Consider the following 25,636-nt stretch of genomic DNA (forward strand, 5'->3'; position numbering starts at 1 on the left):
TAATAAAATGTCAAAATATATGTGCATGTCTTTTATATTCGGAGCTTGGGCTGAAAATTTCGAAAACAAACAAAACAAAAACTAGTAAGGTTCTAATTTTATACCTTGGAAAAAAAAATGCCTGCTTTTTTTTTGGGAAATCCTTTTTCAAAAAATATACCCATCTCTCTCGTAATCATGTTTTTTTGATGTTGGCTGTCGAAAATAATGAAATCGGGTAAGAAAAGTAAATGTGATAAGTTAAGTTATTCGAATCATCTGAGTTCTGCAGTTTAGCTTAGATGACCCAGGAATGAATTCAATCAATACAGATCAATGGATTCTATATTGGTAAATTATAAAACATGGATGGGTAATACAGTCTTGGTTGATATAAAGTTCCTAACGATCATTTCCTAAAAGATAACGAACATAGCAAAGTGAGTCTAATCCAGCTACAAGATGGGCTGTCAGGCATTTAGGGACTCCTCCTTCCGGCACCTCTTTTGCTGCTCCTCCGTTGACATCTGTGATTGTTTGGCGTTCTCTCCAAATTCAAAAGAATTTCCGCTTGGGCGTGTCAAACGCCAGTCCGGACATCCTGCGAAATGAAATCGAATGCTTGCATTTGGAACGTAAAAAATGAAGGAGTCTTGCCCACTTAGCCAACTTGGGTCCATTGATGTCTTCCACTACGTTCGAGTTCATCAGCGGTGTGGCCGCGGCCTTCGGTTCCTGAAGCGTTTGCTTTGGCGAAGCCACAACTTTGCCGGGCGCTTCTGGAGTGACGAACTTCACCGCGTTCTCCTTGGAGGTCTGGGGCTCGTCGTCGCCGTCATCATCGGACTTGTCGGCATCCTCCGTTTCATCCTTCTGGCCATCGCCATCCCCGCACTGCGAAGCGTGATCCTTGAGATTTAGAGGATTGCGGCAGTTGCTCTTGCAAACGCAAGTCTCGCTGCACGCATTGTTGCCCGAAAGGCAGCCGCAACGCTTGGTGGTGCACTTTGTCCGACACTTGCAACCCTTGCAGCGTTTGCCATCCTCTGTGGCGGATGTGGAGTTCAGCGATTGGATGGATGAATTGCCCAATGACGTCACGTTGGCATCCTGTTTCTCTGGCGGTGAAATCACATTGCGGCTATCGGATTGAATCCTCTGCGGCGAAGTCAAAAAAAAAATAAAAAAAAATTGTGGAACAATTAGTTTCAGGAGTTTTCGAACTTCAAATGCAAACTCACCTTGGATTTCGATGTGGATGGCACCCAGTCGGGATCGTCGCTGACATCGCTTAGTACCACTGTCTCGTTGCCATCCACTATCTGGAAGCTGTCATCTAAGTCCTGAGGCTCGGACTTAACTGCCTTGCTTTTTGACTTGTTCTTGGCTCTAAGCTTGTCCAGCTCCTGCTGCAGTGCCTCTCGGCTGCTGAGCAGCTCTTCGAGGATCTGATTGCGCTGCTGATCCTCCGCCGGGGACCGTGCTTCAGCCCATCGCTGGTTGGCTGTCCTGATTAAAACGGAGACCTTTTCCTCGTAGGCGCGCTGTTGCGCCAGCATTTGCTCTTCATGCTGGGATTGGAGCAGACGAAGGCGTTTGCTTGCCGCATCTTCCTGCTGTTGAGCATCCAGTAGCTGCGCGCGCAGCTCATCCAACGTTGTGCGCTGCTCATTCAAGCTGGACGCCTGCAGACGCCGTTGCTGCACCAAAGTCTTCAAAAGTTGCTTACTAACCGTCCTGGACTCGCCAAGGCTTTGGACGCCCTCAGCCAAGGAGCGAATGCGGCTATCCAGATCGGTGGGGCAGACTTTCTGCTGAAGATCGGAGATCTGAGCATTACGCATTTCCAGCTCCTCCTCGAGACTCGCCAGAATGCGGGCCTGCTCTGCGGCTTCGGCGGGATCGCTGGTTTTCTCCTGCTGGAGCAGATGGTAGTGATTGTTGATTACCGCCCGGTCCTCCATCAGTTGCTCCAGGCTGTGCTCAGCATCTATAAGCGAGAGTATGATCTCCAGTTCACGATCCACCCAGGAATCTGTCTTCGCGTTCGCGTTGGAGGAGCCAGCGGCCGAGCCCCCGTTATCCTTGTACTTGTGACGCTGGGCCTGCGCCGATGCCTGCCGCTCGAGAGCATCCTTCAGCCTCTTGTTGGCAGCCAGTGCCTCCTCGCACTTGCGCTTGAGGACCTGGCGCTGCTTGGAGTGCAACGTCTGTTGGCGCACAATCTCCGATTGCATTTTGCGGTCCTTGCTCTTTAGTTGGGTTAGCTCCTTTTCGCGAACCATCTTCCATTGGCGGAACTTCTCGGACTCACCACGCATTGCTCGTATGAGCTTCACCTTGGATTCCTTCATGGTGCGGATTTCGGTACTTAGATTTTGAATCTTTTCACGCTCCTTGTCTCGTATCTTTAGCAAGTTGGCCTGCGTGATCAGCTTCCGGCGCAGATCGGAGATCTCCTGCTCCAGGAGCTGCAGGCGTTTGCGTCGCTCCTCCGCCAATTTGGCAGATATATCTTTGCTCTTAATGTTGCGCAGCTGATCCATGAGGTCTCGTCGCTCCGCCTCGAGATCGTCGATCTTTTGGTTGCACAGCCGCAACTTGACATCCTCGTCATCCGAATCCAGTCTGCTAAAGTTGCGCATAATACGCTCGTGCAGCTCCTGTTTGAGATCCAGCTGGCGATTGATGTTGCGCAGTTCGCCAGCGAAGTTCATTTGCTTGTTGGTATACTCCTCCGAATGGGAATGCAGCATTTCATGGACCTCATCGCCGCCGCTTTCCCCGCCTTCTGTATGGGAACGACTGCTCAGTCGCTGGCGTGACTCATGGCCCTGGGACTCCAGCTCCTCCTGAGTGCGTTGCAATTCTACGTGCACTCGATTCACCAGCAGTGAGAAATCACGCATCTCATTGTCACCATTTGTATTTTCGTTTCCAAATTGCGCCTGTTCTCTTTGATCCAGTTTGTTCTTTAGCTCCGACACATGGCTTCGGAGTTTATCGTGTGCCTGCTCGGCGATGTGGGCACGCATTTCTTTCTCGGTGAGATCGAGCAACGACTGATGAAGCTCTTGCTGTAATTTCCTATTCCTGTCCTGCAGGGTGCGCACCTGTTCCTTAAGCCGCTGGATCTCGGCTGCATTGGCCATTGAACCAGCTAGTGACTCCTCACAGGGAATGGCACCCAAGCCTGCGGCTCCAACAGCGCTAATTAAGGAACTGCTCATCTTGCCGCCCGACAATAGCTCTACACGCAGCTTTTGGATGACGTCCTTCAGCATATTAACCTCCGCCGCATGCGGATCGAGATTGACCACTGGCTTGTTTTTGATTTGCAGTGCTCGATCCGCATAGCGTAGGGTGCTCAATGTCTCGGCCACGTTGTAGTCGGCGGGACTGACGCAAGCAATCATCAGCGTAATGGAATTACCGCCCAGGGAGTCCTGCAGCAGACGCGTCAGCTTGGACTGGCGATAGGGTATGTAGCCAGCGGCCTGGCCAGCTGCAATTTATATGGAATATATAAAAATGGAGATCAATTTTCAAGCCAGTGGCTAAATGATAGATACTCACATCCCAGGGCATTGATCACGTTGCCCAGGGCCAGAAGACCCTTATTGATGTTCACACCCTCTTTGAACCGATCGCCGCTGGCTAGGGTCTTTGAGCAGCGTTCAGAACCAGCCAGATCCACCAGGTTGAACCTGGACGTGGTAACGGATTGCCTATCGGAGATTGGAGGTCAAATGTGTATAAGCATTAAGTATTCTAACGAGGTGATGGCGGCCCACAACATACTTGCCGTCCAGCTTGGTGGCTACTAGCGTCAATGTGAATATGGCATGGGATCTTGAAGAGGTTTCATTCATAGCCGTGGCGGCCACAGCCCGTCCGGCTGAGCCGCGGATCAGATGATCGGTCACTTGCTGGGCGGATGTGACCACTAGCTCGGTGAGGCCCGGCATGATAATACGGTTCTTGACCTCCCTGATGTCTACGGTGGCCTTGTCCCGAGTTTTCGACGAAAAAAGGTCATAGAACTGCTCCTGGTAGAGCTCCACAAAAGAGCATGTGACAGCAAAACGAAATTCGCTCTGCATTTCCGCAATGGCTGTGAATATATCATGAACGGCGCGTGGTATAACGCCCACATGGTCATCTAACACTCCGTTGAAGGCGGTGCCCATAGTGTAGGTCTTTCCGGAACCCGTTTGTCCATATGCCAAGATTGTTACGTTATAGCCATTTAACAGCTTTTTCACTTTGGCCTGTACACACGTCTCGAATAGATCCTTTTGCGAGTCGTCAATGTCGAAGACATAGTTGTACGTATACGACTCATTCCGGTTGACTGTAACCTGTGGCGCTCCATCCGCCGATCGTTCGACGGCAATCCGGCAGCCGCGATCCAACTCGGACTGCACCAAGGGGCGCACGCGCAAGGCCACTGCCACACAGCTGGGATCCTCGCTGGACATCTGGGGGTAGGGGGAGGGAAGGACAATCATAACATTCCATCACCTTTACCGCCATCTCGACCAACACCACCAACCACTTACCTTCTCTGGGGCACAGCAAGTCCGACTTTGGTTAACTGATCAACTGGTTAGCACTTACAAAAACTTAGAATTTTGGTTGGTCTAGATTTTGGAGCAACGCGGCTTCTCCACGCGCAGCCCGGCACTCTCAATGAATTCGATTTTTGGATCAAGGAACTAAACTAATGAAACGCGACGCTAAGAAGCAAATGCATTTCTGCCAGTATTTTTAAAAATGGCGTTGTTATCGATTCGTTGCAGATGTCGATTAGTGGCGCGATCGACGGAGGTGCCGGTGTAGAAAGATTTCGATTTTTTTATAATTTGGCTCTTGAATAGCACATTTGCAAAAATGTGGTTGGACGATTTGTGCACGCCGATTTGACAAAATGAATCATTGACAGTGTATCTACATACTTATACATAAAAATAAAAGCTACCTAGATCTACAACTATTTTAGCTACTGCCAGTGATAAGAGCCCAATTCTTGTCAACTAGCCAATTCGCCGATAGCCGATAGCAGACAGCCGCACATATCTATCGCTTTTTTGAACAATCGTTGGTAGCAACAGGGAATTGCAGAAACCAGTTGTCTTGGGTTTCGCAAGAATTGGAAAAGGAGGATCTGGTCAAAGAGCAGGACATGGAGGAAGAGGCGCCGCGGTTCAATGTGCTGGAGGAGGCGTTCAACGGCAATGGGAACGGGTGCGCCAACGTGGAGGCCACCCAATCGGCCATATTAAAAGTGCTGACGCGCGTTAATCGCTTCCAGATGCGCGTCCGCAAGCACATCGAAGACAACTACACGGAGTTTTTGCCCAACAACACGTCGCCGGACATATTTCTGGAGGAGTCGGGGTCCTTGAATCGCGAGATTCACGACATGCTCGAGAACTTGGGTTCCGAGGGACTGGACGCCTTGGACGAGGCGAATGTCAAGATGGCGGGTAACGGCAGGCAGCTGCGAGAGATCCTTTTGGGTCTGGGTGTCAGCGAGCATGTGCTAAGGATCGACGAGCTGTTCCAGTGCGTGGAGGAGGCCAAGGCCACCAAGGATTACTTGGTGTTACTGGACCTTGTCGGTCGTTTGAGGGCTTTCATCTATGGCGATGATTCCGTTGACGGGGACGCGCAGGTGGCCACGCCAGAGGTTCGACGCATCTTTAAGGCTCTCGAGTGCTACGAGACCATCAAGGTGAAATACCATGTACAGGCATATATGCTGCAGCAGAGCCTCCAGGAGCGCTTCGATCGCCTGGTGCAGCTGCAGTGCAAATCCTTTCCCACATCGCGTTGCGTCACCTTGCAGGTGAGCCGGGATCAAACGCAGCTGCAGGATATTGTGCAGGCTCTCTTCCAGGAGCCCTACAATCCGGCGCGCCTCTGCGAATTCCTGCTGGACAATTGCATAGAACCGGTGATCATGCGCCCAGTGATGGCCGATTACAGCGAAGAAGCCGATGGTGGCACCTACGTTCGATTGTCGCTTTCCTACGCCACCAAGGAGCCCAGCTCAGCGCAGCTTCGCCCGAACTACAAGCAGGTCTTGGAGAACCTCAGGCTGCTGCTGCACACGCTGGCCGGGATCAACTGCAGTGTGTCCAGGGACCAACATGTTTTTGGCATTATTGGCGATCATGTGAAGGATAAAATGCTGAAATTACTGGTGGACGAGTGCCTGATACCAGCTGTGCCCGAAAGCACGGAGGAGTATCAGACATCCACGCTGTGTGAGGATGTCGCCCAGCTGGAGCAGCTGCTTGTAGACTCATTCATCATCAATCCCGAGCAAGATCGAGCCCTAGGGCAGTTTGTAGAGAAGTACGAGACCTACTACCGCAATCGGATGTATCGTCGAGTTCTGGAAACGGCGCGGGAGATCATCCAGCGCGATCTGCAGGACATGGTGCTGGTGGCGCCCAACAACCACTCAGCCGAAGTGGCAAACGATCCCTTCCTCTTCCCACGCTGCATGATCTCGAAAAGTGCTCAGGTAAGTCGTTCGCTAAACGAAACGATTGATTACGCACTAATGGATTCATTTTCGCCGGCAGGACTTTGTCAAACTAATGGACCGCATTCTTCGCCAGCCCACGGATAAACTGGGCGACCAAGAGGCCGATCCCATAGCCGGCGTCATTTCCATCATGCTGCACACCTACATCAATGAGGTGCCCAAGGTGCACCGCAAGCTGCTCGAGAGCATTCCACAGCAGGCCGTCCTGTTCCACAACAATTGTATGTTCTTCACACACTGGGTAGCGCAGCATGCGAACAAGGGCATCGAAAGCTTGGCGGCGCTGGCCAAGACACTGCAGGCCACCGGTCAGCAGCATTTCCGCGTGCAGGTCGACTACCAATCCTCCATCCTGATGGGCATCATGCAGGAGTTCGAGTTCGAGAGCACGCACACGCTGGGCTCTGGTCCACTGAAGCTGGTGCGTCAGTGCCTTCGCCAGCTGGAGCTGCTGAAGAACGTGTGGGCCAATGTGCTCCCGGAGACCGTGTACAATGCAACCTTCTGCGAGCTAATCAACACATTTGTCGCCGAGCTAATCCGTCGAGTGTTCACGCTGCGCGACATTTCCGCACAGATGGCCTGTGAGCTGAGCGATCTCATTGACGTGGTGCTCCAGCGGGCGCCCACGCTTTTCCGCGAACCAAACGAGGTGGTCCAGGTGCTCTCTTGGCTTAAGCTGCAGCAACTGAAGGCCATGCTGAACGCGTCGCTCATGGAGATCACAGAGCTGTGGGGCGACGGCGTCGGCCCGCTGACCGCCAGCTACAAGTCGGATGAGATAAAGCACCTAATCAGGGCGTTGTTCCAGGATACGGATTGGCGGGCCAAGGCCATTACGCAGATTGTATAGGGCGCGTGCGCCTTTTTTGCGAGCGAGGAATGTTGAACGGCGGATAGACATCACATTTGAGGTGGTAAACGGAGTCTAAATTTGATGATCACCATCAATGTGTCCTTACTTTAATTCCTTGAATTGTTTACCACAAATGCCAAAAGTAATAGAATTTGATAATCTTTAATTCTCCGAATGGTTTCTGTTGTACATAGAAAAGTAATTATCCACAAAAATCCATTCCATTCTTCCCGCAACGCAACACAATATTTAACTTAAGACTTATTTAAATGAATAAAAACAACTAAATCCCATTAGTGCGCCTCTTGTCGCGCTTGTAGAACGAGCATGTATAGCTGCTCAGTAAGCAGTCTGTGATCTCGGCCGTGGGTGACGGTTAGGATGCGTTGGGCCTCCTCCAGATGGTGCAGTGCCTCCTTGGAATGGCCCTCGTAGAGCTGAATCTTGCCCAGCTTCATGTGAAGCAGGCCCAATAGCGGATTCCAGGGTCCGTGGTATTTTCGAAAGCCTGGCAGCAAACGTTGCCCGTAATCCAGGGCGTCGCTCCACTTGCCCACTTCGATGGCTGCTTCGAAGGCCGCATCGAGCGTCTTGACGTACCACACATTCAGGGGATGGAACACGCCAGTCTGCTTGTCCAGACACACCTTGCACACATCGAGATCTGTGATCGAGAGAGTGAAAATGTGCTTATTATGGAGCTAATTCCATTTCGTCGCATCTACTCACAGGCCACGTCCTTCATGTTCTCCAGATTGTGCCGGGTCAGAGTCATCGCCTCGTTGAAGGCATTTCTCAACTTGGGACTGATGCCGGCATCGCATCGCGGGCAATTATTGCGGTCCACACTGATTCCCGCACCGCAGTTGCGATTGGGACACAGGGCAGCCAGCATCTCCTTCGATTCCTTGGCATCCGTGCACTTGCTGCACACGCATAGGAAGTAGTAGTGCTCCTTGAGGTCCAGACGCCTCTGCTCCGGCGTATTGAGCAGGTCGATGTAGCTGATGAAGATTTTCGACCAGTCCAGGCATTCCATGTCCTCGATCGCGTGGACGTGCAGCTCGTTGCCCTCGAAGGTGGCGACCGCATTTGGCTGGCAGCTATGGTCCGTAATCGAGACGCCCAGATATATGGCCGTGGCAATTGAGTTCATCTCGGCGTCCAAGATATTGAAGCCATTGGTGATCAGCTGCAAAGAGCAGAGAAGAAAGAGCATGAGCTCCCGCGTAACTGTGCGCCGGGGAATGTGAACCGAAGCCCTTCCTAGATAATCAATTGACTGGCAGAGCGCCAGGCATACATCATTGATTGCTATCTAATTTGGGCGACCAGGAGCGGCTGCATACGCAAGCGTCTTGGTTTCTCGATTCAGTACCAGTGCGATGAATCGCCCAATCCGCTCCTGCTCGCTCGCACAGGTGCCTGCACACTTACGCGACCATAGATGCTCATCAGTTCCGTCTTGTTTGGCACCGTGCTGGGACTCTCGGCCATCATATCGGTGAGGACGGCATGCAGCGAGTCCAAGTGCTCCAGTCGCATGGGATCGTTCTTGATTTCGGCGTAATCTGTGCACGTTAACGTGGATTAGCTAGGAATGACCATGCAAAGCGGTTCGCCCTTTGGTTTACTCACGGGACATGAGATCGCGAAACTTGCGGGAGCCGTGCTCGGTGTAATAGCCGCGGATCAGGTCTCCGCCGTGCTCCAGGCGCAGGATCAGTCGGCAGAGCATTCGGGCAGCATCGGGCACAACTCGAGGATGCACCTTCTTGAGGAAAGGACACTCGTGCTTGTGCTGGCCCCAAGCTTGCATCTGGCATGAGCGGTGGCAGTAGGACACATACCTGCAGTTGGAGCACTTCAGCACCTTGGTCCTGCAACGACGAACCCAAATTAGATAGCTCACAAAGGCAGCCACATGGCGAAACTTACGCCTCCAGGCAGTTATCGCACCGCTCCAGGCGGTACTGTGATTTCAAGACGAAGGCGAATGGTTTCTCCGTGAGGATCCGCTGTCCCCTTTTTATTTGCGGCGCCGGATTCTTTAGGTTCTTGGATTTGGATGAGCATGCGGATGCGGTTGCGGATGTGGTTGCGGATCTGGATGAACCAACGGTGGCGGTGGCCATTTCGCTCGAACGGAGCAACAACAAAGACTTTCGCCTGGGGGCCCGTCTCACTGACGACTGAAAATGAGCGCACACCTGAAGATCAAAAATATTGTTTCGAATGCTTTTTGAATATTTTGCGGCATCTGATTTCTATTTTTGGCCACAAAAACAAACACAATTTACGCAAATCGCTGGCAAACACAAAAACAACAACACCATGGTGTTTATTCGCATGCAAACGATGGCGTTGCCAGATCGGCTGGAATCATGCTTTCTACAGTGGGCACCGCGTAAGGTTAACTTGTTAACCATATGTGGGTAGCTGCATGTCGTTAAAAAATACACTTAACAAATCATATTCAAGTTTTTTAAGTAACAAATAAAAAATATTTCTTTTATATGTTGTTCCCAGTGTCTACGATTTGGTGGCCTTGCGTCCTTTAAAACGAGGGAGAAAGCTATATTAGAGCAAAAGTCGAAAGCATTTGTGTTGGTTGGTCCGCAAAACTAAAGAAGAGCGATTAAGTTATATCAAATATGAAAAATATACGATTCTAGATGCCATTGTATCCTTGCAGAGCATAGTCATCTGGTTTTCGGTGCCCATGGGGGCTGTTTTAAGATTTATTTGTAGCAAACTTAGCATAGCATAGGGACAAATTGTGTGATCGACTCGAACGGACTCCTATGAGCAGTAAACGCGGGTAGTGGGAACGGGACTAACTAATTGTTCTGGGGTTTCGACCATTCGACGCTGAGGATCAAGTGGTCGTAGCCGTGTCCATTGAGGATCTCGATGGCGGCGGCCGCATCCTTGCGCTGCTTGAAGTGCACGTAGGCGAATCCCTTGCAGAGTCCGGTGTTCTTGTCGCGGGCGAGATACATCTTGCTCTGCGGTCCAATCTTCTTCACCAGCTCCTCGAGATCCGCCTCGGTCATCGACTCCGACAGATTCGATATCCTAATGGCGGCCGTGTCGTCGCGTCCGCGCATTCCCAGCGCGCCCTTTTGGCTGTCCTTGAGGAACGGCGGCACATACTTGCCGGACTTGGGCGCATCGACGGCGGCCGCGGCGGCTGCCGAAGCCTTCTTCTCCATCATATTCGTGTCCATCGCCGTGCCCTTGTACGGGCAGTTGACCGACCAATGCTCACCGTTGCAGATACGGCACTTGGCAATATTCTTGGTGGGATCTAGCAGCGGATCGTTGGCCTTCTCGTCCTCCTTGGAGTTGAGGAACTGCATGATGATCTCCTCGGACACCATGGTCGTCTGCGAGTTGGGGCCGGGCTTGTCGTTCTTCGAGTCGCCGAACTTCGTCCAGGTGCGTCGCTTGGCCACCGTCTTGGGCACCACCTGCTTGGATATCTTGTACGTGCGCACCACCTTCGTCTTCTTGTCGTCCTTGTTGTACTTGTACTCCGTCACGTACTTCTGTCCGTTCTCCACCGTCTCCGTCGTCGGAGGTAGTCCACCATAGTCGAGCTCCACCTCGTCCGCCCAGGAGGATTTGATCGTTTCAACGCCCGGCATCTGAAAGGAATTGAGGGCGCAGTGAGTGGGGCTACACTGGGCGCTTGCTTGGGGTGCACTCACTCTGATTTTCAACGCGATTTGTATGCGAAATCGTAAATGCAAATTTCGCCACGAGTTAAGCGGATTTTTAATCAGCAACAAAAGAGTGTTACCCTGCCGCGGTCACAAAAATATGCCGTGTGTGTCCAAAAAATATACCGCTAATACCACTTTGCACTTTTTGGAATATACCATTTGAAATTTCGTTACATATAAGTTAATAAGTTATCGATTTGATTTTGAAGATCGCAAGCGACCGTTTATTGCAATTTATCATTTGAAACTAAATCTAGCGTACAAAATGTTTCCCTAAGTCCCTAGCAATCAAGTGAAGTCGTCGGCAGCGGCGCAGCAGGCGTCGGCCGCGGCGCAGCGCAGAAGTGTCGATGTCGCGCTTAACCGTTCGTTGGCGTTGATGGCAGCGGAGACTATGTGGAACCACAAGATGTTAGAGAATCAATTGCAGGGCAATAACTCCTCCCCTCTTAATTGACGCTTGTCCTCGAGCGGTCATCATAAGGATGGGATGTTTTTGAGTCGCATCGTTGGTGGGGTGATTCGTGGTAGTTTGGGCACAGCATTAATGGTTTGAATGCCAGGTGTTTATTGTTGCGTGCGTTCGAGGTTTGTGCAACTCGGATGTGTTCTGCATTGACAACTTGATTGCTTCTATTAAAATTCTGGTTTTTACTAAATTACTAATGAATTTATATCTACATATTTTTAGACCATTGGAACCTTTGCAGAAGGCATTGATTCCGTACATTTCGTCTTTAATTGGTAAATTTTATTATTATTCAAATTAAATTATTATTTATTTATTATTATTAGTTTCCTTTACTGATCATGTTTTAAAATATAAGAAATAAGGAATTAACTGATTCAATATGGAGATTTCAATGGCATTCAAATTGTAGTTCCGTTGTGTAAAGCGAGAACGTGTGAAAGTTTTAACATTTATTTGACCGTCAAGGCAGAAATCGGTATATTGTTTTCAAGTAGGCTACTGGTCTCATTCAATTTAAACTCGCTCCGCAGAAACGCATTCACAACGCAATCTCTTCTTTCACGAGCCCAATCTAATTCTGCAAACCTATGGCCAACTCGTCTGTCAAAGTCGAATCGTTTCAAATTTAATTCTCGTGGTTACGTTAATCAGTATGTTTAATGTTTCTATGTTCTACTTGTCTATCGATGTGGCCACAGTAATTATTCTGAAGCAATCATGATCTTATGTTACTTTTATGTACTAATTTCCCTGATTCTGTTAATATTGTGGTACTTCGGTCTTCCTTAACTAGTTCCTTCCTAAATCTACTTGATAACTTAGAACCTAATCTTGTATTAACCCTAACGAAAATTTCTTGCCCTTTGATATAGGTTTTTATGGGCTTTCTTGTCCGGTTGTGGTATTCTATGTCGGTTTCCTGTTTTTGCCTAAGTCGGTCTATATTGTCCAGTCTAGCTTGTTCATATTTTTCTGGAGCTACGGTAGCTATCCTGCCGAAGAACACCTCTAGAGGTCGTTTTTTTGTGACAGAATGGACAGTGTAGTTATATTCATAGATGGCCCTATCGAGAAGTTCCTCGAAGCCCCTATGTGTTCCATCTCCTTTCAAACATCTCATTATTTCAGAGAGTGTGGAGTGAAATCTTTCTATCTGTCCATTTACTGTACTCTTATACGGAGGTGCTTTGTAGAGCTCAATACCCAGCTGGTCTGTCAACATGAATTTGATAGAGGCTGAGTTGAGGGACTTTTCATTGTCCATTACTATTAATTTAGGCACTCCATAATAAAACACGATATCTCTTAGGGCTTTCCTAATGTCTTCTACAGCTTTGGATTTGATAACTCTTCCCATGGCCAGTTTGGAAAATTTATCAATCGCCGTGAGCACCAGATGTCGTTCTGTCGAGTAGATGTCAATATGAATAATTTGTCCGGGGTATTCTGGCAAGGGAGTTTGTCTTATTTCTGGATGCGTGGGATGTCTGTCATATTTAGCAGTCTTACACACCAAACACTGATTCACGATAGCCGAAACTTTTTTCCTCATTTTAGGAAAGTATACTCTTTCGGACAACTGAGCTTTATTTTCCACAGCATTTCTGTGTGCTCTGTTATGTGTCCTAAGTATTTCTTCCTCTTGTTCGGCTTCGTTAACAAGGTCTTTGACTTTGCTTTGGCAGAATCTAATCTTGAAACCCTGAAAATGGATGGGGTAGAGAATTTGAATTTTCCCCATTACATCCTCGGATGTGAAAATTCCATTAATCACGGATGGGTTAAGATATTCTTTCAAATCTGACAAGAGACTATCGGGTGTGAACAAGTTGCGATCTACTAAATGCCTTTGAAATGTCGGGAATGGAATGCTAAATGAGTAGTTCTCTGACTCGGACTCCCTGAAGAAAATTTGATTCTTGAATGCGTTTATCGGGGCTTCAACGCTAGGTATCAGCCCATGGCTCGAACTGTCAGAGCTGTGCATTGTTGAGGCTACTGTGTTAATTTGTTCGACTGTCGGTCCTCTGGACAGAGCGTCGGCTACAGTATTTTCTCTGCCTGGCTTGTAGAAAATTTCGTAGTCATATTCCTCAAGGTATGCTTTCCATCTCTTAATCCTCGCATTTCCATTCCAACTACTGAGAGAATGGGTCAAAGGCTGATGGTCAGTAAAGATTTTCACCTTTGCTTTACCGTAAAGGTAAATTTTTAGCTTTTTTAGAGCCCAGATAATGGCTAACATTTCCTTCTCATTCGTGGCATAATTTTCTTCCGCCTTCGAGAGTGTTCTCGATAAAAATGAGATGGGTCTGTTCTCTTGTGAAAGAACAGCACCTACTGCGAAATTGGAAGCATCCGTTGTTAGGTGAAATTCTTTCTTAAAGTCCGGGTAGTGGAGTATTACGTCTGGAGAAACCAAGCTGCTCTTCAATTTCTTGAAGGCTTCTATTGCTTCGCGATTAAGGGAGACGGATTTTTTTGACGATAATGTCCTGGAAATTCGACCATCCTCCCCTCTCAAAAGCGAGCTAAGTGGTTTTGCTAACTTAGCGTAGTTAGGAATAAATCGCCTGTAATATCCGGATAATCCCAAGAATGATCTCAGTTCTTTGAGTGTCCTTGGAATTGGAAAGTCTGAGATTGCCTGTACCTTGGTTGGGCTGGTTTCAATGCCCTTGTCGGACACGACGAAGCCTAGGAACTCCACTTTTCTCTTCATGAACTCGCATTTATCCAACTGACATTTCATGTTGGCTTGCTGAAGAGTTCTGAAAATAGTGTCAAGGTTCTGGTAATGTGTTTCATCATCTTTACTAAAGATGATGATGTCGTCAATATAAATGAAACATATCTTACCGATATGTTCGTGAAGAATATCGTCCAGTGCGCGCTGGAAAATTGACGGTGCATTTTTCAGACCGAATGGGAGTCGTGTAAACTCATATTTTCCATTATTGATGGAGAAGGCGGTCTTTTCGATATCAGATTCCTTTAAAAGAATCTGATGAAACCCACTTTTCAGATCGAGCACTGAGAAAATCTTGTTGTCTCCCAATTGGGCCAACACTTCATTAATGTCAGGGATAGGGTATCTGTCCGCTACCGTTACCATGTTAAGTTTTCGATAGTCAATTACCACCCTGTATTTTTTCTTGCCAGAGGAGTCGAGTTTTTTTGGTACAATCCACACTGGTGAATTGTAAGGTGACCTTGAGGGTCGAATGATTCCATCGTGTAAAAGTTCGGAAATTTGTTTGTGTACCTCGTCTTTAAGAGACATTGGGTACTGATAGAATTTTGAGTATATTGGCGTATCCGATATAGTTCGGATTGCTGCCCTTACACTTGTTGTGTAGGTTAGTTTTTGATTCGGGTCTGCGAAGAGACCTGGATACGAATCAATTATTTTATTCAATATCATTCTCTGTTCCACCTCTAAGTGTTTTATTCTCGGACTAATTGTGCTAACAGCCTCGAACTGTTTTTCTTTGAGAACAACTCTTTTCCCGTTTTCCAGTGTCATGGTTAGGTTCTTCAAATCAATTTGCGCTCCCATTCCCTTCATTGTGTCTTTGCCAAGTATGGCGTCAAAAGTCTTCAGCGTTGGTAACAAAAAAAATTTTATTTCGAAATCGAAAAGGCTTGCTCTTTTGTAATGCGATATTTTTACATCACCGCCTGGAGTATCAGCTATGTAAGGCTTGTTATTTGGTATCGCGTTCGTCACCAAATTGGGCTGGATGTAATTTTTATTAGAGCCTGTGTCAATCAACACCCTTAAAACCTTTCCACTCCCCACTCTACATTCGAAGTATGGTAGTGAGGAGTCTTCTACTCTAAAAAATGCAACACGTGGTCTCGTTGTTCGCTGTCCAAATTGTCTATTTGTCCATCACAGTATTCATTTAGTGTGCCGTTTATATTGTTCTGGGTTTCATAATCTTGCATCGACCGTTGATAGCCTGTCATGCTTGAACTGGACCCAGTTACTTCAATACTTGGCTGTCTCATGTTCACTGTTTGGATGTTGTAGTTCTTTTGTCGTTTGTTTATGTCCGAGTGTGGTCTATTCATATAATTAATGTTTCGCGTCTGTACACTGCCGTCCACGTCCATTGGTTCTGGTCTTGGTTGTGGTTTGGTCGCAAAGGGACGGGGTGGGGCATTGTATTGTTGCCATTGCTGTTGATAGTTTTGTCGGGGTGGAATGAACGGTGCATTACCGAAGTTAGACACGTGTTGCCTTGGCGCCGGGAATGGCTGGCCTAAATATTGTGGAGGTCTCCTCATGGGATGTCGTGGAGGGACCGGTGGAGGCTGTCGATGGCCAAAGGCATTCGACGGCTGAAAATTGCGGGGTGCCGGAATGGGTTTTTCGTTTCCTCTGAAACTCGACTGTTGACCCTTATTCGCCGCATGGTTTGACCTGAAAGTTTGATTTTCAAGTTTAAGGCAATAATGTAAAGCTGAGGGGAGATCAGCTGGCTCTTTTATTGCCAAAAGGCGAGGTAAATCTCCTCGAAGGCCTCTGATAAAAGTATCCAGAGCTTTTTCTCTGTACATTTTTGTAACAAAGTGCTCGGATTCTCGGCTCATTTGCATGCAGCCGACTTTATTTAGAATAAGCGACAGATTTTTGTAGACGTCTTGGTGGAAGTCTTCCACCGACTGCTGGTGGCCTTGAACCAAAGTTGACATTTGGTATTCCAAGGTAGTTATGTCCCGTTTATCTGCGTAATGCAGAGTGAGACATCTCGACATGGCCTTCCAGTCCAGCGGAATGCTGTAGGACTCGAGTGCCACATCAGCACTTCCAACAATTTTATTTCTTATGGTATGAAGTATACCATAATATTTTGGAGTACCCACAAATGGGGTATAAGTCTCCATGATTCTATCAACGCTCTTTTTCCAAGACCCGAATTCTGCTGGATTTCCAGAGAATTCCCTGATCGATTTTACGATATCAGGCACCCTGTCAAAGTCCGCTAAATTATTTCTGTATTCGGGCTCGACGACCTGGTCGCTCACGTCAGTAAAGTCAAGAGTATTGTTGTTCATTTGTTTTATCAATCCAGGTAAAACTTGGGCCACCGTTTGGCCAATTAATGCTGTCAACTGTTCGACACTCATGTCTACGCGATGCTGTTCAGGCAGGTCGTGTCTTTCTGAGGGCACCGGTCTTTCGTTTGAACTAAAAGCTGATGGTCTTATTATATTATTAGGATTTGCCATACTGATTTTTAATTCGGACAACACCTGCACAAAACAAGCCTAAACCAATTTGAACTTAACAAAAGTTGTGGGCAGAAAATATGGAATGCGTGTGTATGTGTTTGCTTATTTATCTTTTGTTTTTGTTTTTTTTATTTTTTATTTTTATATTTTTTTTTTTTATTTTTGCATGCAATAAATTTTAGCTCACCGCGGTTATTTTGCTTTGAGAACAGTGTACCAGAAAGGAACAGTAAATAGGAAAATTTTCCTTTCAGAAGATCTCTAGGAACTGGGTTGAAAATATAGTATTAATAATAATATCAATAATAATAATAAAATAATAATAATAATATAATAATAATAATGTAATAATAATAATATAATAATAATAATATAATAATAATAATATAATACTAATAATATAATAATAAAAATATAATAATAATAATAATATTATAATAATAATATAATAATAATAATATACTTAAATTTTTTTTTTTTTTTTTTTTTTTTTTTTTGGTATACTTATGTTTTATTATGGGTGGATGCCTGAATTTCAAATTGCTGATGTTTTTTCCAGTGTACTTTCCAGGTTCTTGTAGTCTCTCTGCCTCCTCTTCGGTTGTTTCAGCTTCAGCTTCTTCGTCGTCAACGTGTTCTTATTCCTGTTCTTTTTGGCGGGCTGCTGCTGCTGCTACGGCTGTGCTGTTGTTGTTCTTTTTTTTTCCTTCTTGTCTGCACTTTGGTTCACGCAGCCGTTCTCTGCCGTTCGTCGTCTTTACCTCTGCCGTTACGTTTTGGGTTGCACTGTTAACTGTTATCCGTGTTGCTCTTCTGTAGTTCCGTTATTCTCGGCGTTCTACTTCTACTTTTCCTTCTCCTTTTCGATGAAATTGCTGTTCTTCGTTTTGCATTTATTTAACATAGAATTGTTGCGGTCACTCCTCCTGGCTGGGTGAATGTTGTCCTTTTTGCCTGGGCTACTGGGGAATCCACGTCAGCACTCCAAAGAAGGTTTTCTGCGGGCTGGCCTGACAGAAACTGTGATCCACCAATGGGCAATGCTATGCCGATAAGTATTTTCCTCTTCCGGAAAATCTGTTTTTTTCTCAAACAATTTTATTTTATAGCCGACCGTGAATTTTGTTTGTTAATAACTCGCGGGAGTTTCTTCGGCACAATTTAACCAACGAATATTTTTTAGCAAAATTTTGATTTTGCTCCGCGACTTAGAATTTTGTCTTTCGTTCGCGTTTATTCGCTGGTCCCTGTTCGGGCGCCAGTTAATAATTACAGTTATCGATTTGATTTTGAAGATCGCAAGCGACCGTTTATTGCAATTTATCATTTGAAACTAAATCTAGCGTACAAAATGTTTCCCTAAGTCCCTAGCAATCAAGTGAAGTCGTCGGCAGCGGCGCAGCAGGCGTCGGCCGCGGCGCAGCGCAGAAGTGTCGATGTCGCGCTTAACCGTTCGTTGGCGTTGATGGCAGCGGAGACTATGTGGAACCACAAGATGTTAGAGAATCAATTGCAGGGCAATAACTTATATACCAAAAGGTACTTAAAATACCAACCACCAAAGGTATTTAAAATACCAACCACCAAAGGTATTTAAGATGCCAAGCACCAAAGGTATTTAAAATACCAACCACCAGAGGTATTTAAAATACCAACCACCAAAGCTATTTAAGATGCCAACCACCAAAGGTATTTAAAATACCAACCACCAAAGGTATTTAAATACCAGCCATACCGCGTGTTTTTAAATTTCATCATTTACTTGAAAAAAAGTTGTTTTCTTTGATTTACTTTGTGTTTTATTATTATACATCTACATTATATTAGATTAATAATAAACCCAGAAATGGTTCTGGATGAATAGATATTCAAGATTTGTGCGCACTGTTTGTTGCTTTTTTTTCGAAGGAATTACATATAAATAAATGCATCGAATTTCAGCGAGTAAGTCACTAACTTATTATAATGTACATATGGCGTTGTTTGGTCGGCTTGAGATTACAATAATTAAGTGGTTTTCAGATGGGTCTACAATTTCATGTACGAGTATATACAGCTATCCAGGCAGTCGATTACAACATAAGTAATATGGAATTGAAAATACACACACCTCGCACAAAACATGCAAGTAAAATACGAAAAAAAAGAAGCTTCAAAATTAATATTGCACCGTGGAAAATTCATCGGTAAGTCTGACGGATCTCTTAGTCAATAATTAGGGAGAACTGGGAAATATAGGTCTCACTTAAGACTAAGACTATCGTTTAACTATTCGAACTTATCCATACATATTTATAATATTCGCTTACTACTGGGCTTATCTTCCATTACGATCTTCGACTTTTCATTACTGGCAATCCGGTCCGCACGTGAGTGGTGCACAAAAAAATGAGTACTGATTCCGAGAGTATGTATGTTCAGGTGCGGTTGTAGGGCCCGTAGAACTTGGGCTGTCCCGGATCTCACGCCAGCCAACGCGACTTCTGCAGCTCGATTTGGCCCTCCAGCGTCTTGGCCAAGTAGATGACCAGCAGCTGGATGAGCGCAATGCCCAGAGCATTGCCGGCAATCACGTACAGATTGTGCTCGGCCCAAACTCGAACGATTTCTATGCAGCCGCTGGTCCAGATCAGTTTCGTGGCCTCCGGAACGGGAGCGTTTTGAACGCCGTAGCCGCACATGATGTTCACCAGGCCGGAGGATATGTCGGTGGCATTGATGCAACAACTGTATGGCACTCCGCACTTCTCCACCGACGGCGAGCTGCAGTTGAAGTACTCGTTTTTGCCTGCAAAAATTAATTAATTGCTATTAATGGCAATTCCTCTGCGATTCAACTCAAGTTTTATGCTATTTTCTGATGAAAATGTTATCAATGATTCTGCATCAACTCACTCCAGTCCTGGTAGCCCGAATTACTGAGGCCACAGCACTTGAACTCCTGCTGGGCAAAGTCAATGAAGTTCTGCAGGTCGGGATCGTCGCGGTACGAGTGGATGATCTTGTGCGTGAACTGCTTCTCCAAAAAGGTGTTCATGTACTGCGGGCACACGAAGCAGACGATGGCTGTTGGCGCAGACAGAGAGGAAGGTAGAGAAAGTTGATGACAATACGAAATCAGGTGCCCGATGGCGTGACTCACCGATGGCCATCTCCAGCAGGAAGAAAAGCAGCAGGCACATGGAGTAGAACTTCAGTAGGAATGTGTTCTCGCGCAGTGCGCCCACGCAGCCGGAGAAGCTGACCAGAAAGATGACCGTGCCGGCCAGGATCATCACCAGCGAGATATTGAGGAATACGTCGTAGAAGTTCTCCAGCCGCACCGATCCGTTCGCGTCCTCCCACTTGTCCCTGAACGCATAGACGCCAATGCCCAGGAGCAGGCCGCCAAAGAGCCAGAACACGAAGTTCAGCAGGAAGATCATGTACTTGACGCACTGGCTCACGTAGGTGAAGTGATGCGGATGCATCACCTCGTGCACCTCGATGCCGCTGTAGCCACGCCCCCCGGCCATGCCGACGCCCCCGAGCCCAGCACCCTGATATCGGTAGTTGCTCATCCTCGCCGTTTATCTGTATCCGTATCTTCAACTTTAACCACTCGCTTTGCCACCGATTTCACTTTGCGTCCGCTTCAGTCGCCCGTTTATCTCGTTTACCCAATTAGCATTGGCAGTGGCAGTTGCACATTCGCTTGATAATCACTCTTTATTTATCTAATCTCCTTTTATTAGCGTAGTAATATTGCACGAAAAGTAAAGTGTACAAACAATGGACACAATCGGATGGATTCGTATCGTTCGTGTTATCGATTAACGATAGCGGCGCACAGCTGTTCGAAACGGGGAGCCACTACACTGTGCAGCAAAACTGTGCAACAAGTTGAACAAGGTTTTTGAAACTTAAGCAATTTGTCTTCTGTACTCAAATCAAAGTATTTGGCGCCTTGGGAACGGTAACTTTGCAGTCCAACCGTACGCCGTGTTGGCCAGTGTAATCACTATCATTATCACTCCGAAGCCATAAAATTGGAAACAAAATCGTTTCGGCACTGACCTTTGAGCCGCCGGTACAACGTCTGGGGATCGCGGATAGATGGATCACAGCCATTGCGCCATATGTGAATCAGCAGTCGATAGAGTCCATGCAAATCCCACAGAGAGAGAAAGAGACGACTTCGACGCGGTGGCCACTATCGGGAATTGGAAACTGGAAATTGGGCACTGGCGATCGGGAAACGATAAGCAATCGCGGATCGGCGCTGATAGCAGCAGAATACAAAATACCTAGCTTGGCTAATTGCTGTTCCAGTTGCAGCTAGTGCTTGACTGCCACCATGAACATCCTGCTGCGCTTAATCGTCTTCGCCCTGGATCCTCTGGGTCTGGGCCGACGTTTCCTCATTCGGCCGGCCGTGAATCTGGGCTGGAATGTCTACGATCGCGTGCGCAGCAAGGCGGACGAGAAGGTGGGCACGGTGCGAGAGCTGGTCCTCCGGCTGGGCCTCATCGCCTTCGCCGTGGTGCTCATCATCTGGCTGGCGGTCTTCATGTACGCCGCCTTCTACTACGTCTACATGCCGGCCATATCGCACACCCGACCCGTTCACATGCAGTTCAAGTGAGTAGCTTCGAATGTGAAGGAAATCGATGTGGCTACAGGTTTTCTTCCTGTGCCATGTACATTTATCTAAATATAGGCCATTTGTCCATAAATATATGTAGACCTAATCTGCTTATCAGTCCATGCGATTGGCTATTGCAAGCTAGTTGGTAATTGTCAAGTTGTTTGATTCATAGTTAGCCGCTCTAGACTTAGTGCCCAATAAAACAATGCCGTTGAATTCCGCAGAACCTGCCTGGAGACCAGCACGCCCTGCACCTTTCCGCACGCGCACGTCTCGCTGACAAAGAAGCAGCAACTCCTGATGGTTGGCCAGGCGTACAAGGTGATCGTGAACATCGACATGCCGGAGTCGCCGCAAAATCTCGAGCTGGGCATGTTCATGGTGTGCGCCGAGATGAGGGACTACGACTCGATGCTGAGGGGTCACTCCTGTCGGTCTGCCATGATGCGCTATCGTTCGCCGCTGATCCGCATGATCTCCACGTGGGTCCTGAGTCCGCTCTATGTGCTTGGCTGGAAAGAGGAGTTCCAGCAGGTGCCAGTTGAGATATTCTCGCGGTATCTGGAGGAGCGACAACATCCCATAACGGATGTCTACGTGGAGATACAGTCGCAGAAGATCCAGTTCTACACGGTCACCCTGCACATAGTTGCCGATTTTACCGGTCTGCGGTACATCATGTTCAACTGGCCCGTATTGTCGGCCATAGTGGGTATGTTGGCGCATATACCTCCCCATAGCAACCTTCGCTAATCCTATTTCTATTTTTCCTTTCCAGCCATTAGCACCAATCTGTTCTTTATACTGGTCGTCTTTCTGCTCAGCTGGTACCACTGGTCCGACGCCAAGTGGCTGCATAGCGTGCAAATCAAGTACGCCCGGCTCACGAAGTCGCTCGAGCCCGGCGTAATACACTCCAAAGCGAGCAGCCTGCGCGACGACGACGACGACCTGGTTGCCTACAGTGATAAGTCCGATATTGCGGACGTGGGCGGCGACACGCTGAGCGACGTCGATGCCGACGACTTGGTGCTGGTCAAGAAATCCCGCAGTGGCAAGCGCGAATCGCCCGATGCGCTGCGTAAGCGTCCCACAAAGAAGACCACCGCGGACCATTGAAAAGTGGATGGAGGCGGAGATGATATGAGATGATATGGAACGAAAGAGGGACCACCATTAACCACCGAAGGCTAGACCAACGCCCGTGCGACGCTTGAGCCAAAGACTAAATAGATTTAGGACTAAGTTAGTGAACACAGCCAGCTGAAGTATTCCGGCGGATTAGCTTCAAGCTTCAACTGGTTCTTACTTAAGTGGTGGACAAAAGTGTATCATAGTATAGGTATTAATTATTGATCCAGTTAGAGATTGCCTTGTAGATTGCTGAACTTTGCATTTTCGATGCAGTTGCTCATTCGTTGTTATCTATGCCCAGTTGGGAACCTTCCCATTGCAAGCCAATTAGCTTAAGAAAAAAGCATTCCATTTGTACATGAAATTTTAGCAACAAACAAAGTCGAATCCAATGAATTTGTAAACGAACATAAATTAAAATGTTTCTCTTGAGATTTGACAAGGAGCACGCGCATCTTTAGGCTTCAGCCTCGTCCTGTCTCTTATCCTGCGGCGGCGATCCGTCTGGCCCCAAATTGGGATCTGGATCTTGCGCTTCCGGCTGTTTCTGCTGCTCCTGCGGCCATTCAACATATTCGTCGAAGAGAAACATTCGGATCAAGGTGAGCTGGATGTTGAGAATATAGTGCACGTTGACCATCTTGTCGCCGCGATCCTTGTACTCCAGCAGGGCATCCTCGGCCGATACTGGTCTACTCACGTGATGGCGGCCCTGCCGCAACCTTCGCCGCATCAAACGCTGCCTGTCCATGGAGTCCAGTTTCCGGCTCACGTTTTCCGCCACCGTACGCCCATTGCGGACGTAGTTCCTCCGCCAGCAGGGCAGCTTGCGGAAGCGTCCTAAGACGCCCGAGAACTCGACGACCAGAAATTCGAAGAAAGTGATCCGATTCTCCCGTTCCGAGTCCCTGATCGTCTTCGCCACGGTAAAGTAGTCGTTGATCAGGGACACAAAGACATTGATCAGCAGCACAATGATGACGAAGGCCAAGACGCCGTAGCAGAGAATGCCCAGCCACTTGCCGCCGTGAAAGAGCTCCGATGGCTTCACCTGGGCACTAAAGCCGAAGGAGTAGCACATGCACATCACCATGCTCTTGACTAACTTGTTAAAGTTGCTGCTGTAGTTGCCATTTATGGTGACCACGGCGAAGCAGAAGCCGATAAGGAATATGACAATGGCGATCGCAGTGCTGGCCACCGCCGACCAGGCCAAGTACAGTGTCCTGGTGAACAGCTTGAAGACGCTGGCGAACTGCAGCACTCGCCACAGTCGCAGCGTGGTTATGCAAATCAGAAAGCCGATCGTGATCGTGGTCAATTGGTGCATGCGCGACGGCCGCCGAAAGTCGATGAACTCCATCTTGCTGGCACCCTCCACCTTCTTCATCATGCTGGCCACCAGGGACTCGCGCAGCACCACCAGCACCACCACCAGCACGTTGACCATAAAGATGAACAGATCCAGCTTGTTCCAAACGCTCTTCAGCAGATGCGGCTCGTACCACAACTTGACCGCCAGCGTCTGGGCGAACTGTATGAAGACCAGCACGTAGATGAGCAGTGCCAACAGTCCCGTGTATGGCATCTGATCGACGTTCTCCAGCAGCTTGGCGCTGTCCACCTGCACGTCGGGCACTATGCCGCCGAATGGTGTCTTCTCCACGCGCAGCGTACAAATGCTAAACAGATTCACGTCCACGTTGTACAGCGTAAAGTCGATGAACACCGCCGACGTGTTCAGCGTTAGCCAGTGGTTCTCCGAGAGGTAGTCAATCACCTGGATGGAAGTGCAAGGTATGCGGAGTATGTGGAGTATTAAAGAGATTTTATTAGTTATTATGCACGCCCATCACCCACCTTCATGCTATTAGCCGCGCTCCTGGCCAACAGGCTGACGTAGCCCGCCAACTCTGGATAGCTATTGAGCGAGCCCACATGGTCGAAGTTCATGAGCAGGGCGTCGAGGAACTCAAAGCCCATCTTGATGGGTATCCACGGCTCGTAGATGCGCCAGTACTTGTCGGAGTAGTGGAGTTTGCGGTACGGCAGCTGCCAGTCGGGCATGTAGTATGTATCGGAGAACTTCGGTGGACCGAGGCCGACTTGCGGATTGGACACGCGCAGCTGGCGCAGTCGCATCACGCCCAGTAGCACCGATTGCTCGGCGTGTGCCCAGCCGGGTGAACCGCTTTCGGTGGAATTCGAGTTGAAGGCGAGCACCAGAGTGGACTCGATGAAGTCGAACAGCTGGTTGAGGAAGTACACCTCCTGCAGGCCCGTGTAGTCCGTGTGGTTGTACATAAACAGATCCGTGATGATGCGAGTGTTGTGGTAGAGGGTTTGATCCCTCGTCACCAGCACCAGGCACATCAGGCAGAGAAAGTACGGGCCGTAGATGAAGAGATCGTGGGCGATCATCTTGTACTGATCGTTGAGCTTATAGTTCCTGTAGCGCGAGGTCAGCATCAGGTTGGCGCGCTTGTTAATCAGGCGCTGCTTGAGGAAGTCCCTGCGTTCCTCCTTCTCATCCATCTCATCCTTGTCACATCGCGGCGGTATATAGATCCGCGGTGGCCACAGGGCCCGGTCGATGGACAGGATAACGAACTTGATCGGGTCACCGATGAGGAACTGGAAGATCAGCACTATCACAATGCTCACCAGCATCGTCTTGAACTTGACGTCCTCGTGCTGGAAACCGGCGAACACAGCGATGCATATCATGCAGCCTATTATAATGCCCACCGTGATCGCGAACATGGCCCAATGCGTTTTTTTCACTTTCATTTCGAGCTGTTTTTTTCGCGTATTTTAGATATTTTCGATATTTTCCGCTTTTTAGCCGATTCACTGCCTTTCAAATGCTCTCCCAGCAATTCGAGTTCAGAACTACGAGTGGCGTGAGCTAAAAGGCCAGCTAGACGCGAAACAAAATTAGAATAACTTTTGGAATGTAACATTTTTCAAATGTGTAACGTATTTTGGTCTGCATAAGGGTTAATTCGAATTTTTCGAGACACGACATTCGGTTAGGCGG

At 47.9% G+C, this 25,636-nt stretch overlaps 7 protein-coding genes across 10 annotated transcripts, besides 1 other annotated feature; 2 read left to right on the forward strand and 5 right to left on the reverse strand.

Moving 5' to 3' along the window:
- Positions 1 to 19: 19 nt before the first annotated feature.
- Positions 20 to 4,914, reverse strand: Klp3A (Kinesin-like protein at 3A). 2 transcript variants are annotated; one of them, NM_080314.3, is made up of 6 exons: positions 4,542 to 4,914; positions 3,781 to 4,460; positions 3,556 to 3,707; positions 1,221 to 3,484; positions 641 to 1,137; positions 20 to 580 (listed from the first exon to the last, which is right to left on the reverse strand). In NM_080314.3, exons 2-6 carry the CDS (start codon positions 4,458 to 4,460, stop codon positions 535 to 537), a joined length of 3,639 nt encoding a protein of 1,212 aa, NP_525053.1. In that variant the 5' UTR covers positions 4,542 to 4,914; the 3' UTR covers positions 20 to 534. The 2 variants fall into 2 exon arrangements, with proteins under 2 accessions (NP_525053.1, NP_001284830.1); NM_001297901.1 differs by having other exon boundaries at positions 308 to 580; positions 4,542 to 4,765.
- A 144-nt stretch (positions 4,915 to 5,058) lies between these two features.
- On the forward strand, positions 5,059 to 7,686 carry Zw10 (Zeste-white 10). The gene is made up of 2 exons (NM_080162.4): positions 5,059 to 6,514; positions 6,576 to 7,686. Exons 1-2 carry the CDS (start codon positions 5,165 to 5,167, stop codon positions 7,389 to 7,391), a joined length of 2,166 nt encoding a protein of 721 aa, NP_524901.2. The 5' UTR covers positions 5,059 to 5,164; the 3' UTR covers positions 7,392 to 7,686.
- On the reverse strand, positions 7,542 to 9,738 carry Smyd3 (SET and MYND domain containing, class 3). The gene is made up of 5 exons (NM_080029.4): positions 9,333 to 9,738; positions 9,033 to 9,274; positions 8,832 to 8,965; positions 8,124 to 8,586; positions 7,542 to 8,058 (listed from the first exon to the last, which is right to left on the reverse strand). The coding sequence occupies exons 1-5, from the start codon at positions 9,527 to 9,529 to the stop codon at positions 7,688 to 7,690; spliced, it is 1,407 nt and encodes a 468-aa protein (NP_524768.2). The 5' UTR covers positions 9,530 to 9,738; the 3' UTR covers positions 7,542 to 7,687.
- A 370-nt stretch (positions 9,739 to 10,108) lies between these two features.
- Positions 10,109 to 11,198, reverse strand: eIF3g1 (eukaryotic translation initiation factor 3 subunit g1). Its single transcript, NM_130655.2, has 2 exons — positions 11,108 to 11,198; positions 10,109 to 11,044 (listed from the first exon to the last, which is right to left on the reverse strand). The coding sequence occupies exon 2, from the start codon at positions 11,042 to 11,044 to the stop codon at positions 10,235 to 10,237; it is 810 nt and encodes a 269-aa protein (NP_570011.1). The 5' UTR covers positions 11,108 to 11,198; the 3' UTR covers positions 10,109 to 10,234.
- A 103-nt stretch (positions 11,199 to 11,301) lies between these two features.
- Positions 11,302 to 18,361: a mobile genetic element.
- A 258-nt stretch (positions 18,362 to 18,619) lies between these two features.
- Tsp3A (Tetraspanin 3A) lies at positions 18,620 to 20,600 on the reverse strand. 2 transcript variants are annotated; one of them, NM_001258575.1, is made up of 3 exons: positions 19,978 to 20,600; positions 19,731 to 19,901; positions 18,620 to 19,623 (listed from the first exon to the last, which is right to left on the reverse strand). In NM_001258575.1, the coding sequence occupies exons 1-3, from the start codon at positions 20,393 to 20,395 to the stop codon at positions 19,298 to 19,300; spliced, it is 915 nt and encodes a 304-aa protein (NP_001245504.1). In that variant the 5' UTR covers positions 20,396 to 20,600; the 3' UTR covers positions 18,620 to 19,297. The 2 variants fall into 2 exon arrangements, with proteins under 2 accessions (NP_001245504.1, NP_525054.2); NM_080315.3 differs by having other exon boundaries at positions 19,138 to 19,623.
- Positions 20,601 to 20,660: 60 nt separating this feature from the next.
- On the forward strand, positions 20,661 to 23,002 carry Seipin. The gene is made up of 3 exons (NM_130656.4): positions 20,661 to 21,455; positions 21,687 to 22,174; positions 22,241 to 23,002. Exons 1-3 carry the CDS (start codon positions 21,172 to 21,174, stop codon positions 22,579 to 22,581), a joined length of 1,113 nt encoding a protein of 370 aa, NP_570012.1. The 5' UTR covers positions 20,661 to 21,171; the 3' UTR covers positions 22,582 to 23,002.
- Positions 22,931 to 25,437, reverse strand: brv3 (brivido-3). 2 transcript variants are annotated; one of them, NM_130657.3, is made up of 3 exons: positions 24,457 to 25,437; positions 23,297 to 24,376; positions 22,931 to 23,203 (listed from the first exon to the last, which is right to left on the reverse strand). In NM_130657.3, the coding sequence occupies exons 1-3, from the start codon at positions 25,384 to 25,386 to the stop codon at positions 23,054 to 23,056; spliced, it is 2,160 nt and encodes a 719-aa protein (NP_570013.3). In that variant the 5' UTR covers positions 25,387 to 25,437; the 3' UTR covers positions 22,931 to 23,053. The 2 variants fall into 2 exon arrangements, with proteins under 2 accessions (NP_570013.3, NP_001284831.1); NM_001297902.1 differs by having other exon boundaries at positions 22,931 to 24,376.
- Positions 25,438 to 25,636: the final 199 nt, after the last annotated feature.

Source organism: Drosophila melanogaster, chromosome X (genome assembly GCF_000001215.4).
Source record: "Drosophila melanogaster chromosome X".
NCBI classification, from domain to species: domain Eukaryota; kingdom Metazoa; phylum Arthropoda; class Insecta; order Diptera; family Drosophilidae; genus Drosophila; species Drosophila melanogaster.

What these genes read in the sequence shown, in the direction of transcription:
- Klp3A (NM_080314.3), bottom strand. Translation starts at nt 4,460, where the DNA reads ATGTCCAGCGAGGATCCCAGCTGTGTGGCAGTGGCCTTGCGCGTGCGC. An exon ending in CGTGATCAATGCCCTGGGAT is followed by an intron (nt 3,485 to 3,555) that starts GTGAGTATCTAT and finishes TATAAATTGCAG; the next exon opens with CTGGCCAGGCCGCTGGCTAC. An exon ending in AATGGACCCAAGTTGGCTAA is followed by an intron (nt 581 to 640) that starts GTGGGCAAGACT and finishes TTCATTTCGCAG; the next exon opens with GATGTCCGGACTGGCGTTTG.
- Zw10 (NM_080162.4), top strand. Translation starts at nt 5,165, where the DNA reads ATGGAGGAAGAGGCGCCGCGGTTCAATGTGCTGGAGGAGGCGTTCAAC. An exon ending in TGATCTCGAAAAGTGCTCAG is followed by an intron (nt 6,515 to 6,575) that starts GTAAGTCGTTCG and finishes TTTCGCCGGCAG; the next exon opens with GACTTTGTCAAACTAATGGA.
- Smyd3 (NM_080029.4), bottom strand. Translation starts at nt 9,529, where the DNA reads ATGGCCACCGCCACCGTTGGTTCATCCAGATCCGCAACCACATCCGCA. An exon ending in GTTTCGCGATCTCATGTCCC is followed by an intron (nt 8,966 to 9,032) that starts GTGAGTAAACCA and finishes TAACGTGCACAG; the next exon opens with ATTACGCCGAAATCAAGAAC. An exon ending in TGATGAGCATCTATGGTCGC is followed by an intron (nt 8,587 to 8,831) that starts GTAAGTGTGCAG and finishes TGCTCTTTGCAG; the next exon opens with CTGATCACCAATGGCTTCAA.
- eIF3g1 (NM_130655.2), bottom strand. Translation starts at nt 11,044, where the DNA reads ATGCCGGGCGTTGAAACGATCAAATCCTCCTGGGCGGACGAGGTGGAG.
- Tsp3A (NM_001258575.1), bottom strand. Translation starts at nt 20,395, where the DNA reads ATGAGCAACTACCGATATCAGGGTGCTGGGCTCGGGGGCGTCGGCATG. An exon ending in CCTGCTGGAGATGGCCATCG is followed by an intron (nt 19,902 to 19,977) that starts GTGAGTCACGCC and finishes CTGCGCCAACAG; the next exon opens with CCATCGTCTGCTTCGTGTGC. An exon ending in TTCGGGCTACCAGGACTGGA is followed by an intron (nt 19,624 to 19,730) that starts GTGAGTTGATGC and finishes TAATTTTTGCAG; the next exon opens with GCAAAAACGAGTACTTCAAC.
- Seipin (NM_130656.4), top strand. Translation starts at nt 21,172, where the DNA reads ATGAACATCCTGCTGCGCTTAATCGTCTTCGCCCTGGATCCTCTGGGT. An exon ending in CCCGTTCACATGCAGTTCAA is followed by an intron (nt 21,456 to 21,686) that starts GTGAGTAGCTTC and finishes TGAATTCCGCAG; the next exon opens with AACCTGCCTGGAGACCAGCA. An exon ending in CGTATTGTCGGCCATAGTGG is followed by an intron (nt 22,175 to 22,240) that starts GTATGTTGGCGC and finishes TTTCCTTTCCAG; the next exon opens with CCATTAGCACCAATCTGTTC.
- brv3 (NM_001297902.1), bottom strand. Translation starts at nt 25,386, where the DNA reads ATGAAAGTGAAAAAAACGCATTGGGCCATGTTCGCGATCACGGTGGGC. An exon ending in GCGCGGCTAATAGCATGAAG is followed by an intron (nt 24,377 to 24,456) that starts GTGGGTGATGGG and finishes ACTTCCATCCAG; the next exon opens with GTGATTGACTACCTCTCGGA.